The sequence below is a fragment of the Capra hircus genome, chromosome 1, assembly GCF_001704415.2.
Source record: "Capra hircus breed San Clemente chromosome 1, ASM170441v1, whole genome shotgun sequence".
Classification (NCBI taxonomy): domain Eukaryota; kingdom Metazoa; phylum Chordata; class Mammalia; order Artiodactyla; family Bovidae; genus Capra; species Capra hircus.
In genome coordinates, this window is record NC_030808.1 from 135,362,869 (window position 1) to 135,379,791 (window position 16,923).

Here is a 16,923-nt window from a genome sequence, read left to right on the forward strand (position 1 = left end):
TCTTTAGTTTGTAATACAAATATGATGGGGACAAATTCTAGTTTTCTTTTCTGAAAATGTCTGTTTTACCCTATTCTTGAAGATTTTTGATAGGATATAAAATTGAGGGTTGAGTTTTTTTCTTCTAGTACTTTAAAGACTTCATTCTCTCCTGGCCTCTTTTATTTCTGATAAGGAGTTGATGGTAATTTGAATTGTTCTTTATGCAGTGTGTCATTTTTCCCCTCCTCCCAAGCTCTCTCTTATGCCTGGCAACCACTAATATTTTTTTTAAGAGGACAGAAAAAAAAAAAGGCATTATTTTGCTGTGTGAGGTCTTAGTTGCAGCACACGGGATCTTCATTGCATCACGCAAGATCCTTTGTTGCAGCACATGAACATCCTGATTGTGGCGCACAGTCCCCAGTGTGTGGGCTCAGTAGCTGCAGTGCGTGGGCTTAGTTGCTCTACAGCGTGTGGAACCTAGTTCCCCAACCAGGGATCAAACCTGTGTCCCCTGCATTGTAAGGTAGATTCTTAACCGCTGGACCACCAGCAAGTCCCAATTAGTAATCTTTTGTCCATTTCTAAAATTTAATGATTTTTAAAATCTTAAATAAATGAAATTACTAATAATGTGTGAACTTTGGCAGTTGGCTTTTTTCACTCAGTAAAATTCTTTTGAGATTCATCCAAATTGTTGTATTAGTATACACTTTTATTCCATTTTATTACTGAGTAATACAGATATACTACAGTTAATCTTTAACCTGTTGAAAGACATCTGGGTTATTTCTGGCTTGGAGCTGCTAGGAATGTTTGTATAGTTTGTATGTGAATATAAGATTACACTGCACTGGGATAAGTGCCCAAGTGTATGTTTCCAGAGTGGGCATATTTTACAATTCCCGCCATCAATGGCTGAGTGATCCAATTTCTTTGCATTCTCATCTACATTTAATTATCATTTTAGTTGGCATATAATCTCTCGTGGTTTTAGCTTGTTGCCTTTCCTTAATGGCTAATCAAAGTGAACATCTCTTGGTGTGCTTTTTTATACCATGTTTATAATCCTCTTGATTGGAGTGTCTCCTCATGTCTTTTGCCCATTTTGTAATTGAATTGGTTTTACCCGTGAGAGTTTTTTGTAGCAGATACTTGTCTTTTGTTGGATATGTGTTTGCACATATTTTCTCCCTGTCTCAGTTTATCTCTTTACTTTTATACTCCTTTTTTTTTTTTTTTTTTTTTGGCTGTGCCACACAGCTTGCAGGATCTTAGTGCCCCCACCAGGGTTCAGGCCCCCAGCAGCGGAAGCACTGAGTCCCTAACCACTGAACCAACAGAGATTTCCTGCCTTTATCTCTTAACAGGATTTTTTTGCAAAACAGAAGTTTAAAAGATTTTATAGTTTTTATACTGTCTATGACCCATTTTCCATAAAACATGTGAAAGTCTCTAAGTTGTGTCCCACCAGGCTCCTCTGGCCATGGGATTCTCCAGGTAGGAATACTGCAGTGGGTAGTCATTCCCTTCTCCAGAGGATCTTCCTGATCCAGGGACTGAACCCAGTTCTCCTGCACTGCAGGCAGATTCTTCACCATCTGAGCCACCAGGGAAACCTGGTTGTGAGGTTTAAGACAAAATCGTCAGGGGTTGGCTGGGGGGTTTGCTGCCTCAGAAGAACCATTTGTTAAAGAGCAAATGGTTAATCCTCTGTTCAGTTACATTTGTACCTTTGTCGAAATTCAGATGTGGGTTTTGTGTCAGTCTGTTTCTGGATTCTCTGTTCTATTCCATCAATCTATGTGTCTTTCCCTCTGCAAGACTTTTTTTTTTTTTTTGCAAGACTCAGTTAGTCCTAATACTCGGTAATGATTCCTTTCTCTTTATTCCTCTTTTTCAAAATTGCTGTTGCTATTCTAGCACTTGTACTTTTTTTTTTTGGCTTGTATCTTTATATGTAAATTTTTAAATAAGTTTGTTTGTCTATAGAAACACCTTGCTATGATTTTAATAGGAATTACATTAAACCTACAGGTCAGTTTAAGTGTTTGACATCTCTAGTATTTTAAGTCTTTCAGTCCTTAAAGACAGTAGGCAGTTTGCTTGGCTGATGTTACACAGAAAGTTGCAGCTCAGATCTCAATTGGGCTCTTGGGGCCTTACCTTGAGTCTCTGACAGACATGATTTAGGGGTCAAGTAAGAATTTGGTCAGTGTTCATAATACAGAGTTGGAGCTCCCCTCAGATTTTCTGGAATTTCCCACCTCGTTTTCTAGTGCTATGGTGCCATTCTGTCCTGTGACTCTTCAAAATTTTCTGTTTTAGCCGGTCAGCATGACACAGACAGGGGCATCTCTCCTGACTAAAAGCTGTAAAAAATGAAAAGGAGGATTCACCCTATCATTCCTTTCTTTCCAGAGGTCAGCCCCCCTTTGGTATTTGCTGATTGTTTCTTCTACAGTGTCTTAGAGTAGTTGCTTTTAGTATATTCTGGTTGGAAGTTATACTTGTTAAACTTTGGAGGAATTGGATTGAAAGGTATTTACCCAGTGTGGTGGTGATTCCTTGTGTTCTCCAGTCTACCATGTTGCCAGGAATAAATTGTACTTATAATAGCTGTTTTCTTTTATGTTGGAATATGGTTGTGAGGAAGAAAAATGCAAAGGATTTTGGAGTCAAGTGGAGAGGTACATGAATTTTGGCTTTGCCACCTGCTAGTTATATAACAGTGTGTCATTTAAGCTTTTTTATCTGTAAAATGGAGAATAAAAAAACCTATCTCACATGTTTATTGTAAAAATTTTTTAAGGTTTTCAGAAACTTGCAGTAAATATAACATCTCACTTAAATGATAGATGTTAATTGTATTTTGTGTTTTCTCTATTCTGTTTTTAATCTATATTTAATCCATTAAGATCTGAGCTAGCCCCCCTCTGCCTGAGCTATAAACTCATTTTTCTAATAAAAGGTGAAATTTTGTTACGTGGGATCTGTTCATTAAGGGTGACAAGTGCTAAGTAGCTATCTTGGAAGACTGATGTTTAAGTTTTTTTATTATAAAGCAGAGTAGAGGAATCTATTACCTTATTAACAGTTTGAAATCTGAGGGAAAAAAATTAACAATGTTGGGTTTTTCCCCTCTTTTATAGGAATCCCCTCCTCAAGTAGAAAATTACTGTCTACCAGAGGCTGCTTCATTTCTTCAGAATAAAAAGGAACCTGGGCCTGGATTCTCACAAAAGAGGAAAGCTCCTACAGAAAAAAATAAAATCAAACGACCCAGAGTACAGTAATTATATTTACTCAGTTATCAAAACATTAAGTGTTTTTTAAATTAATAACTTGAATATGACTGTGATGGATTTGTAATTTAAAGACAAGAACCTGGAGAATTCAGCTTCAGTGTAATGATGAAGCTTGAAGTTAGTTTTCAACACCTGAAATTTTAATCACTGAAATATTAACTGATCCTAATAGAAAGTTACCTGAAATAACAAAATGCAGCTCCTCAGCTAGCTTGTCGTTAAACCATATTGATGTGTGTAAGGTGGGTTTTTATTTATTTGCTTATAAGTATCCAAGTCTGTAGTTCAGTGGAAGTTTTAGCAAGATGTTAGATTTTGCCTTAAAATGTCTGCTTTAATTCGTAACAAGAAAGTTATCAGTTGGGATTCATTCATATTTTCCCTGATTTTTAGCTTCTCACCATTTTACCTCTTCTTAACAGGAGCCTGAGCACAAGGTTTAATGAGGAACTGAGGCTTTAAACTTAAGTGTGTTTGTATATATGTATATGCATGTTTGTACAAATCTCCATGATGTTTGCCAAGTTTGGGGGCCAAAACTTGGAAAATAAAGACAATAAAGAATAAAAGTAGTGACTCAAAGTAGTTGTTCAAATAGATAATTAAAAAAAAAAAAAACATTCTGGTAACCGTTCTCTTGTTGAAACAAAAGATTTGTAAAACAGCTTAAAAATAAATCTAGTTATGTTTCTGATGTTGTTTATGTAGAATTATTAGGGCTTCCCTGGTGGCCCAGTTGGTAAAGAATCTGCCTGCAATGCAGGAGACCTGGGTTAGATCCCCAGATTGGGAAGATCCCATGGAGAAGGGAACGGCTACCCCCTCCAGTATTCTGGCCTGGAGAATTCCGTGGACTGTATAGTCAATGGGGTCGCAAAAGAGTTGGACATAACTGAGCAACTTTCACATACACATGTAGAATATGGCTCTGGTGGGTTAAAAAAAGGAAGAACTACAGAACTGCATTAGCCTCTTAATCTAAACCTAAAGACCAGATACCACATGCATGGCCACAGTTTTCTAAATACAAGGCTGCCTCACTTTGTTTAAGGGACTGTAATTTTGATGTAAATTGTTCAGTTCCTAGTAATAATCTTTGAAAGGCAAACTCAGATGCTGATAAATTAAAATCCTTAACCTGAACACCAAACCCCTGAAGTTTTCATCAGATTTTTCTCTAAATGAAGTAGGGGTTATCACCGCCCTTCAGTCTTTTTAGCTTTGAGCTAATTCACACCTTGCTGCTGCTGCTGCTGCTGCTGCTGCTAAGTCACTTCAGTCGTGTCCGACTCTGTGCGACCCCATAGACGGCAGCCCACCAGGCTCCCCTGTCCCTGGGATTCTCCAGGCAAGAAGACTGGAGTAAGTTGCCATTTCCTTCTCCAGTGCATGAAAGTGAAAAGTGAAAGTGAAGTTGCTCAGTCATTTCCAACTCCTAGCGACCCCATGGACTGCAGCGTACGTTAGGACAACAGATTCTTACACCAGCAAACAGGTAGCATTGTCATATAAACTGTACTCCTGCCCTCCTCCAAACAAAAAACCCACAGACCTGGGTTTTATTAGACCATTTTGTGTTAGCTGGTCCTTTCATTGGCAGTTTCAGGTATGTTTCTCTCTGAATTTCACTACTTAAAAATTCTTTGAAATAGTTACTCTTTTGTTGATGAGCACACTGTTGCCAGAACAAATATTATTCTCCTATTTCTCTATCTCAGAAAAAATGAACTAATGTAGCATTGTCTTTTCTGCCATGATTATGAACTGTTTTCTCTGTTCAGGCCTTAATGTACAACTTTAGGCTCCAGACCTCAGCTTCTGTTGACTCTCCAGAATCTGGCTACACCCTGCGTAACACATTTTCAGTCAGGGTTTGACTCTTACATTGTGAATATCCTTACGCCAGCGAAGTCTTCTTACATGCAGATAATTCTAAGCATAGGTAGATATCTCATTTAAAAAGGAAGAAAAAAAACACTTTCCTTCACTATTCTTACTTTCTCCTTAGAATTACTATAATATTTTAATCTATGACATTTAAATTAGCATTTCTTATATTCCCCTGTGACTTTTCATGTGCATTACTCTGGCCTCATCACGATTCATTGATTCAACAAATACGACTCCTCAGCATGTAAGGTAGTTTGTGGGCTTCAGGAACAAACCGCTTGCAGGGTCCCTCGGAGTTAGTGGTAGGGCCCTCAGTGCAGACACTACACTCAGTATTTATATTTCAGGCTGAATTTTATCTTCCTCAGCCCACTAAAGAAAATTTCACAGATTGACACTTAACACCATATGTGACTGTACTTGGAGTTTGGAATAATTAAGGTTCAATGAAGTCATATGAGCGGGCTTTAAGGAGAGACCAGGAGTTCATGGGCACAGAGGAAAGGCCACATGGGGACACAGGCAGCTGTCTGCAAGTCGGGAGAAGATGCCTTACCAGAAGCCACCCCTGGCAGCACCTTGACCTTAAACTTCTAGCCTCCAGAATTGTGAGAAGTTTGTTGTTTAAGCTCTAGTCCATACCTGTTTATTTTGAGACAGGGAGGGAAGGGACAGGACAAAACCTCTGGACAGTGAAGGAGGAGCACAGCTATTTATTAGCATGTTGAACAGGCTGGAACTGGCTGAAACCAAGATGACTTCAAGAATAATCTGGTCATTGACATTTAGCTTATACTTTCATTGTAATAAAATCACTCACATGGGAAAAGTGGGCAGTGGCCCAGTTTCTGGAAAAGTCCCATCCTTCCCTGAAACAGCGAGAGTATTCCTCCCAGCCATTAGCCTATGAAATTACTCAGCCCATAAAAAGCAGCAACCCCATGGCATGAGTCCAGTCTCACTTTCTGAAGAGGTTCTGCCAGTGGAGTGTGCATCCCTCAAACTCACTCTCACTTTTTTTAGGGGGTGCTCATTTGTGAAGTCTTTGCTGCATGAAGCAAAAGATCCCGTCTTAGCACTCCGTCCCAGGACCTGATGTTTCCCTCTCCTGCAGCAACTTAACAGATGAACCTTTAACTTGGAGGTATTTTGATACGTGCTGCTTTATAGCGGAGGTTGGCAAGCTTTCTCTGTAGAAGGTAGAAGATGAACTTTTAAGCAATGTGGGCTGGTCTTTCTGGCATTTTTCCTCCAACCCTCTAAAATATAAAAACTATCCTGAGCTCAAGGCCGTATGGAAATAGGCAGTTGGCCATAGTGTGACCCCTACTCTAGCCTCAAAAATACTTTTCAATCTGTATTTATTGACCTGTTTTGTTGGCGTGTCCCTAGCACCTCAAACAGTGGATGGAATAAGCAGATACAAAATAAATATTTTTAAGTCAGTTCATGTTTCTTGGGGAAAAAAGAAATCTGTCAACAAGCAAGGCACACAGCTCTTTGTTTTTCTCCGACTTATAAGAAGTAGTATCCTTTTGGCACTTCATGCTTGTTTAGCATTTGGGATTCTGTAATTGAAAGTATTGAGTGTTTTAAATTTGTGAGGTATTTAGGGGAAGAAAAGCCAGGATACAGATATTTATGTTTTTCAAGGCATAAAAGAAAAGTAATAGACTATTTTGCTTTTAATACAATAGCAATATTTTTTTTTATCATTAACCAGTCTTTTACTATTAAACTTAAATGGCCAATTGAGACAAACAGTTCTGAGACCGTTCTTCCACCACTGATTAAGACTGGGGTGGCAGGTATTGGGAATAATATTCATTTAGCCTTCTGAGCTTTCTGGGCAGACTTGGTGACCTTGCCAGCTCCAGCTGCCTTCTTGTCCACTGCTTTGATGACACCCACAGCGACTGTCTGTCTCATGTCACGCACAGCAAAACAGCCCAGGGGAGGATAATCAGAAAAGCTCTCAACACACATAGGCTTGCCAGGAACCATATCAACGATGGCAGCGTCACCAGATTTCAAGAATTTAGGGCCATCTTCCAGCTTTTTCCCAGAACGACAATCAATCTTCTCCTTCAGCTCAGCAAACTTGCAAGCAATGTGAGCTGTGTGACAATCCAGCACAGGTGCATATCCAGCACTGATTTGGCCTGGATGGTTCAAAATAATCACCTGAGCTGTGAAGCCAGCAGCTTCCATGTGTGGATCATTTTTGCTGTCACCAGCCACATTGCCACGACGGACATCTTTGACAGACACTTTCTTGACATTGAAGCCCACATTGTCCCCAGGAAGGGCTTCACTCAATGCTTCATGGTGCATTTCTACAGACTTCACCTCAGTTACATTGACTGGAGCAAAGGTGACCACCATGCCAGGTTTGAGAACACCAGTCTCCACACGACCCACAGGGACGGTACCAATACCACCAATTTTATAGACATCCTGGAGAGGCAAACGCAAGGGTTTGTCAGTTGGGTGAGTTGGTGGCAGGATGCAATCCAGAGCTTCAAGCAGGGTGGTTCCACTGGCATTGCCATCCTTTTGGGTGACTTTCCATCCCTTGAACCATGGCATATTAGCACTTGGCTCCAGCATGTTATCACCATTCCAGCCAGAAATTGGCACAAATGCTACTGTGTCAGGGTTGTAGCCAATTTTCTTAATGTAGGTGCTGACTTCCTTAACAATTTCCTCGTATCTCTTCTGGCTATAGGGTGGCTCAGTAGAATCCATTTTGTTAACGCCAACAATTAGTTGTTTCACACCCAGGGTGTAAGCCAGAAGGACATGCTCACGGGTCTGCCCATTCTTGGAGATACCGGCTTCAAATTCACCAACACCAGCAGCAACAATCGGGACAGCACAGTCAGCCTGGGATGTGCCTCTAATCATGTTTTTGATGAAGTCTCTGTGTCCTGGGGCATCAATGATGGTAACATAGTACTTGCTGGTCTCAAATTTCCACAGGGAGGTATCAATGGTAATACCATGCTCACGTTCAGCTTTCAGTTTGTCCAAGACCCAGGCATATTTGAAGGAGCCCTTTCCCATCTCGGCAGCCTCCTTCTTGAACTTTTCAATTGTTCTCTTGTCGATCCCGCCACATTTGTAGATCAGATGGCCAGTCGTGGTAGACTTCCCTGAATCTACGTGCCCAATGACAACGATGTTGATGTCGGTCTTCTCCTTTCCCATTTTGGCTTAGGTTTAACGGTGGTTTTCATGACACCTGTGTCCTGGCGGCAAACCCGTTGCGAAAAAAAAAGCTAGCAATATTTTTAAAGCAGTAGAAACTGATAAAGGAAAGAGAATCAGGCAGTTATCCTACCAGTATGACTGCATTTCAGGATAACCTGACAATTGAGAAAAGGCCCTATAGAATAATTCCAGGCAGAAAGTGCAGAAGAAATGATAGAAGTCAAGCCATTTTATAGCTTCTAATGAAATCATAGATCTAAGCAAAGAGGGACTTTTACAATGATGGGTCAACCTGATAATACCTGAACTCACTGGTCACAAAAAGAGCCAGACATGCCTCCTGATGTGATGTAGCAGGAAGTAGAGAACATCTGTAATCTTGCCCTCAGCCCCATGATTTGGATTTGATCAAGCTTTCAGATCTTAATAAAATCAGTCAACATTGAGTAAGGAGAGATCCGGGCTTCCCTTATGGCTCAGCTGGTAAAGAATCCACCTGTAATGTGGGGGACCTGGGTTCAATCCCTGGGTTGGGGAGATTCCCTGGAGAAGGGAAAGGCTACCCATTCCAGTATTATGACCTGGAGAATTCCATGGACTACAGTCCATGGGGTCACAAAGAATCAGACACAACTGAGCGACTTTCAAGGAGAAACCCAGTTCAAAATGATGATGTTAGTGGGTCCTGTGTCCCATGGACACACTGCATCCACAGCTATATACAGAACAATTTCCTCTGAAAGAGCCACAAAAAGTGGTTGCTACATATCAGGCAAATGAGAAAATCACATCAAAGCAGGTAGGGGGAAGCTGAGACACGGTCTTACCATAAACCCCACCCCCAGCACAGCACCCATAGTTGGAAGCAGACTGGCACACCTGAGCTTCTCCCTGTGGGACAAAGGCTTTGAACTCCACATCTGACATCCCACATTTTAAGACCTATACCTGAGAGGCAAGCTTCCAAAGTATCTAGCTTTGACAGTCTGTGGATCTTGTTTCCTCAAGACCCACAAGGCTACAGTTATCTGGGAATGCAGTGCAAAGGCAGACCAAAAAGGGCCAGTCTTTATGTAAAAGAGGCCCAACTGCTTATTGTAAAGCTTTGAGGTTTGTATTATAAATGGAATACAACTTAAAAATTGTGAACCACTGTTGTATACTTGTGTATCAACTGTACCTCAATAAAACAAGCCAAAGCTTTGGCCTGAGGGGCAGGCATTCAACACAGATGTTGCAGGGAGGGACAGCCTGAAAGGGGGGGCTCTTGTGTAACATTCAGAAATGAATTGTCAGAGGAGGCACACATGCTGACAAAACAAGAGACTTTATTGGGAAGGGCCTCCTGAGTGGAGAGCGGCAGGGTAAGGGAAACTGGGAGAACTGCTCTGCCACGTGGCTCGCAATCTTGGGTTTTATAGTGATGGGATTAGTTTCTGGGTTGTTTCTGGCCAGTCATTCTGACTCAAGGTATTCCTGGTGGCACACGCATTGCTCAGCCAAGATGGAAGGCATTGAGAAGGGGTCTGGGAAGTGATAGGACATGTGGCATCTCCTTTGACCTTTCCCAAATCCTTCCAGTTAGAGGTGGCTTGTTACTTCTGTGTTCCTTACCAGGACCTCCTGTCATAAACTAACTCATGAAAATGGTCACTATGGTGCCCGGCCAGGGTGGGCAGTTTCAAACAGTGTGTTTCCCCTAACACAAAGAGGTGACAACTGAAACAGTCTCCAAAAGACAGAGGGTACCACACCTGCCTTTTGTACACGCTCTGCCTTGCTCCAGATCTCCAGTACCTCCCAGAAAGGAGCCTGTACATTTGCCTGGTGCCCTGATTTTGGGAGGAGCCACCCCCACAGAGAACACTCCTTCATCACCTGGTTCTAGTAGCCAGTGGGACTTAGTCCTGCAGGTCCCATAGGACAAATGGAGAAGAGTTCTTAAACAGCTATCACTCCCAGGGCAGATCAGGGAGGCAATAAACTGAAATACCCATTCTTTCTGTAAAAGAGGATTGGTACTTATTTTCATTGCTACTGCCTGGGGGCAGGCTTCCAGTTAAACGCACATTGAGAGGGCTCCTGAAATACTACTCTAAAGTCTACAGAGGCTGGTTGGAGCCATCTTCAACCTGTCCCTCTGCCTCTCTCCTAGTATCTCCTAGGAAGGAGTTTGTGCTCATGCCTGGCACCCAAGTTTTTGTGGCTGCTCCCAGTGGACACTCCTTGATCACCTCTGGTTCTGGTGGCCAACAGGGCTAACACTCACAGGTCCCACACTCTAACAAATGGAGAAGTATTTTTTAACCAGCTATCATCCCCAGGGCACATAACGAGGACTGAAACACACCCAGTCTTTTTGTGAAAGAAGTCTATTAGCATGTCTTCATAGCTTTGGCCTGAGGGGCAGGCTTCTAATTAAACAGAGACCAAAGTTTTGACTAGTCTTCTCCAGAGACTTCAGGGGGTGAACACCATCTTCACACTCTCCCTTCTGCCCTATCCCAGGTTACTGGTACCTCTGAAAAAGGAGCTGTGTTCTTGTCTGATGCCCTGACTTTTGTGGCTTCCACCTAGAGTACACATACCTTGATAGCCTAGTTCTGGGCGTCAGCAGGACTTGTGTTCACAGGTTCAGTGGGATGGTAGCAAACAGTTTTGAAAAGGCTATCACCCCGGGGCTCAATGCAGAGAAGAAAACAGAAATGCTTTTTCCAGTATTCCCCTGGAGAAGGTATATTTGCATACTTTAAAAGCTGCTTCCCGAGAGTCTGACTCCCAGTCCGCCTGAATCTTGGGTGCTGACTGAGATCCTCCCCTTTGGAACACTGAGAGGTCTTGGCACACCCTCAAGTACTGGGAGCCACTAAGGACAAATTAGTCTACTTGAATAATCACAGAAGTTTGAAGGACAACCACCAGCTAGAGGAGGATTGAATGATAAATTTAATCTCCAACACAAGCCCATTCCAACACTAGAAAAGGGTTGCTTTATCTAATGTACAGAAACCAATAAAGAGAGGCAAGAAAAAAAGAAACAAGGGAATATGTTCCAAACAAAAGAATAAAATTTCATAGAAAGACCATAATGAAACAAATGAGTGATTTTGCTGATAAAGAGTTCAAAATAAGTCATAAAGATGTTCCCCAAGCTCATGAGAATAGTGAATGAGCAAAGTGAGAATTTTAACAGAAACAAAAAATGTGAATATTAAACTGAAGTCATAGAGCTGAAGAATGCAATAACTAAACTTTTGAAAAATACAGTAGAGGGTTTCAACATCAGACTAGATGAAACAAACAAACAAAATCAATTAACTTGAAGACAATTCAGTGGATTCCATTGAATTAGAGCAGCAAAAAGGAAAAAAAAATGATGAAAAAGAGTGAAAATAGTTCAAAGGACTTATGGAACAATATCAAGTAGACCAACATTCACATTATATGATTCCCAGAAGGATAGAGAGAGAGATGCTGAAAATTTTCCTAACCCTGGAAAAGGAAAAAGATATTCCATATAAGATGAACTCAGAGACATAATTAGGTTATCAAAAGTTAAAGACAATAAAAGAATCTTAAAAACAGCAAGAGATAAAACAACTTGCTATGTACAAAGGAACCCCCACAAAGATCATTAGCCAATATTTCAGTGGAAACTTCCCAGGCCAGAAGAGAGACTGGCGTGATATATTTAAAGTGCTGAAAGAAAAAAATACTGGCAAAGCTGTCCTTCAGAATTGAAGGAGAGATAGAGAGCTTTCCAGACAAGGAAAAGATAAAGAAGTTCATCAACACTAGACCAGACTTGCAAGAAATGTTAAAGGAACTTCTTTAAGCTGGGGGAGGAGGACACTAATTAGTAACAAGAAACATGGAAGTATAAATCTCACTGTTACAGATAAATATATAGAGATAGATACATAGTAAAATTCAGGATAATGTAAAGTTGGTGAGTTGATCACTTTATAAAGGTACTATAAAGGTTAAGACAAACGTAGTAAAAATAATTATAACTACAATAATTTGTTAATAGATACATAAGATTAAAAGATGTAAATTGTGACATCAAAAATACAAAACATGGTGAGGGGAGTAAAAATGTAGTCTTAGAATGAGACCAAAATTGTTATTAACTTAAAATAGACTGTATAAATAAAAATATAAGTTGTTTTATGTAAGCTCATGGTAACCACCATAGATACACAAAAGACAAAGAGAATCAAAGCATACCACTATGGAAAACCATCAAATCAAAAAGTAAGAGAGCACAAGATGAACAAAGCTGAAATGGAACCAAATGAAAGCTGGAGTAGCTATACTTATAGTAGACAAAATAGAGACAAGGAAACTCAATATACAATGATAAAAGAGTCAACCCAACAAGAGAATATAGTATTTTTAAGAATTAATGCACCCAACATAGAAACACCTAAGTGTGTAAAGCAAACAACACACATAAAGAAATAGCAATATAACAGTAAGGGATTTTAATATTCCACTTTAATCCATGAATAGATCCTCCAGATAGAAAATCAATACAGAAACATGGACCTTAAATGACACATTGGATCAAATGAAGTTAAAAGACATATATAAAACATTCTACTCAAAAGTAACAATACACATTCTTCTCAAGTGTTCATAAAACATTCTCCAGCATGGATTATAAGTTAAGCCACACACAAAAAAAATAATAAATTGAAGACCGAAATCATACCAAGCATCTTTTCTAACCACTAAGATATGAAACCAGCAATCAATTACAAGAATAAAACTAGAAAATCAACAGATATATGGATATTAAACTACATGCTACTGAGCAACAAATGGGTCAAAAAAGACATCAAAAGGGAAATTAAAAAAATACTTTGAGACAAATGAAAATGGAAATACAACATATCAACCCTATGTGATGCAGCAAAAGCAGTTCTAAGAGGGAAGTTCATAGCAATAAATGCCTGGGGCTCCCCTGGTGGCCCAGTGGCTTAGATTCCATATTCCCAACGCAGGGGAGCCACTTTCGATCCCTGGTTGGGGAATCAGATTCCACATGTTGCAACTAAAGATCTTGTGTGCCTCAACTAAAAGATCACTTATGTAGCAACATGTGATCAACATGGGATCATGTAGATCCCAACAGAATGCCACAACTAAGATTTGGTGCAGCCAAAACAAATAAATATTAAAATAAAAAAGGAACTCCTCAATAGTGATAGATGCCTTATTAAGAAAGAAGAAAGGTCTCAAACAACCTAACCTCAGACCTCAAGGAACTACAAAAGAAGAACAAACTAGTCTAAATTTATAGAAAGAAGGAAATAAAGATCAAAGCAGAAATGAAGGCGAGACTAAAAGACAATAGAAAAGATCAATGAAACTAAGAGCTGAGGTTTTTAAAATATTTTTATTTTTGTCTAGTCTAGTTAATCTTTTATTTATTTATTTATCTGTGGATGCTCTGGGTCTTCATGGCAGTAAGAGCTACTCCTTAGATGTGGTGTGCAGGCTTCTCACTGCAGTAGCTTCTCTTGCTGCGGAGCAGGGGATCTAGGGCATACAAGACTCAATAGTGGTGGCTCACGGGAGTACAGGCTCAGTAGTTGTGGCTCACGGGAGTATAGGCTTAGTAGTTGTGGTGCACAGGCTTAGTTGCCCCTTCGGATCTTCCCAGAGCAGGGATCGAACCCGTGCCCCTGCATTGGCAGGTGGATTCTTAACCACTGGACCACCAGGGAAGTCCCTAAGAGCTGTTTTGTTTTGTTTTTTAATTAATTTACTTACTTCTGGCTGCTCTAGGTCCTCATGCAGGCTTTCTCTAGTTGTGATCAATGGGGGATACTCTTCATTGCAGTTCATAGGTTTTTCATTGTGGTGGCTTTTCTTATTGCCAAGTATGGGCTCTAGAGCTCTGGCTCAGTAGTTGTGACACACAGGGTTAGTTCCTCTGCAGCATGTGGAATCTTCCCAGACCAGGGATAGAACCCATAGCCCCTGCATTGGCAGGCAGACTCTTAACCACTGGACCACCAGGGAAGCCCAAAGATTCATTGATTTTGATGGATTGACCTACTAAGAGTTGATTTTTGAAAAATGAATTTATCAACTATAAACTAAAGAAACAAATCTTAGCAACACCAAGAAAATAAGAGGGCTCAAATAAAGTTAGAAATGAAAGCAGAGACATTACAATGATACCACAGAGATAAAGAATCATAAGATTCTACTATGAATACTTACATATCAACAAGTTGGACAATCTAGAAAAAAATGAATGAAAGTATAGAAATATACAGACTATAAAGAATAAGTCATGAAAAAACTTTGGTTACAGTGATTAAGGAGGTTGAATCAGTAATCCAAAACTTCTCAACAAACAAAACTCCAGGTCAGATGTTTGTACTGGTAAATTCTGGTAACTTCCAGCAAACGTTTAAAGAATAGCAACCCTTCTCAAACTCTTTCAAAAAAATAGAAGAGGAGAGGACACTTCCAAACCAATTTTATAAAACCAGCATTTACCCTGATATGAAAACCAAAGATAGAAGAAAAGAATATTACAGGCCAAAAATGAACATAAATGCAAAAATCCTCAACAGAATATTAGAAAACAATTCAGAAATACATTAAAAGAAATTATGATTAAGTAGGATTTATTCCAGAGATGCAAGGGATAGAGGTGGTTCAATATCCACAAATCAATCAATGTGATATACCATATTAACAAAATGAAGAATAAAAATCATGATCACCTCAATAGATGCAGAAAAGGCTTTTCACAAAATTCAAATGTTAAAAAAGTTTAAATTTAGCATCCAGTGGACTTTAAATTTAATGTGCATTTAAAAGATTCGCAGAAAAGTATGTAGAGAGAGAATGTGCTTCAACATAATAAAAGCCATTCATGAGAAGCCAACAGTCAACAGCATACTCAGCAGTCAACAGTGAAAAGCTTTTTCTCTAAGATTAAGAATAAGACAAAGATACTCACTCATGTCACTTTTACTCATCATATTGTGATATTGAAAGCCTTAACCAGAGCAATTAAGCGAAAGAAAGAAAGAAAAGGCACCAAAATTGAAATGGAAGTAGTGAATCTGTAACTGTTTGCAGATGACCTGGTATTACAATAAGAGAATCCTAAGGACTCCACCAGAAAACTATCAACAGTAAATAATGAATTCAGTAAAGAGGCAGGACACAAAATCAATATGCAAAAATAAGTTGTGTTTCTACATGCTGAAAATGAACTATCAGAAAGAGAAATTAAGAAAATGACCTAAGACCTATATGCTAAGAACTATAAAGGATTGATAAAGGAAACTGAAGATGATCTGATCCAAAGAAATAGAAAAGATGTCCCATGTCTTGGATTGGAGAAATTAATATTGTTAAAATGACTACCCAAAAGCAATCTACAAATTTAATAAAATCCCTATGAAATTATCCATGACACGTTTCAGAGAACTAGAACAAGTAACCCTAAAATTTATATGAAACCACAAAAGATTGTTCTTTTTCCTCAGCATGGCTTTGGTAGTTCTTAAAGGATAGCTCTTCCAGACTTTGGACAATATTACAAAGCTACAGTAATTAAAACAGCATGGCACTGGTGCAAAACAGACATAGAAATCAATGGAAAAGAATAGAGAGCTCAGAAATAAACCCACACACCTATGGTCGATTAATCTATGAAAATGAAGGCAAGAATTACAATGGAGAAAATCTCTTCAGCAAGTTGTGCTAGGAAAGCTTTTAGACTGCCTTATGGCAAATCTATGAAATTAGAACACTCCCTCATACCAATATACGCCCCCCCCCCCAAAATTCAAGAAGGTTTAAAGACCTAAATATAAGACATGACACAATAAAACTCCTAGAAGAGAACATAGACAAAACATCTTCTGGCATAAATCATAAAATATGTTCTTAGATTAGTCTCCCAAGATGAAATAAACAAATGGGACATAATCAAATTTATTCACTTTTGCATGGCAAGGTAAACCAGAAACAAAATAGAAGACAGCCTATAGAATGGGAGAAAATGTTTGCAAATGATGTAACAGACAATAGATCAATTTCCAAAATATGTAAACAGCTCATACAACTCAATAGAAAAAAGACAACCAAATAACTCAATCAAAAGAAGGGCAGAAGGCCTCGATTTTTCTCCAAAGAAGGCATACAGATAGCCAACAGGCACATGAAAAGATACTCAACATCACAAATTATTGGAGAAATGCAAATCAAAACCACAGTGAGATATCACCTTGCATCAGTCAGAATGCCTACCATCAAATAAATTTGTAAATAATAAATGCTGGAGACTGTGTGGAGAAATAGGAACTCTCCGACACTGTTGGTGGAATGTAAGTTGGTGCAACCACATGAGAAAGAGTTTGGTGGTTCCTTAAATAGCTAAATAGAGTTAATATGGGATCAAGCAGTCCCACTCCAGAAAAGACAAAAACTCTAATTCAAAAAGATACATGTGGGACTTCCCTGGTGGTCCAGGAGTTAAGATTCTGTGCTT

The 16,923-nt window shown here is 39.4% G+C and overlaps 1 protein-coding gene and 1 pseudogene across 4 annotated transcripts in view; one reads left to right on the forward strand and one right to left on the reverse strand.

Moving 5' to 3' along the window:
- The window catches only part of TOPBP1 (topoisomerase (DNA) II binding protein 1), a 75,310-nt gene extending 71,323 nt beyond the window's left edge, over positions 1–3,987 (forward strand). For all 3 annotated transcript variants that reach the window (XM_013966233.2, XM_005675555.3, XM_005675557.3), the window contains one exon: positions 3,135–3,987. In XM_013966233.2, the coding sequence (XP_013821687.2) occupies positions 3,135–3,278 (144 nt within the window). In that variant the 3' untranslated portion in view covers positions 3,279–3,987. The remainder of the gene's footprint in view (positions 1–3,134) is intronic.
- On the reverse strand, positions 6,883–8,405 carry LOC102173787 (annotated as a pseudogene). Its single transcript, XR_001918355.1, has one exon. The product of XR_001918355.1 is annotated as an elongation factor 1-alpha 1 pseudogene (transcript).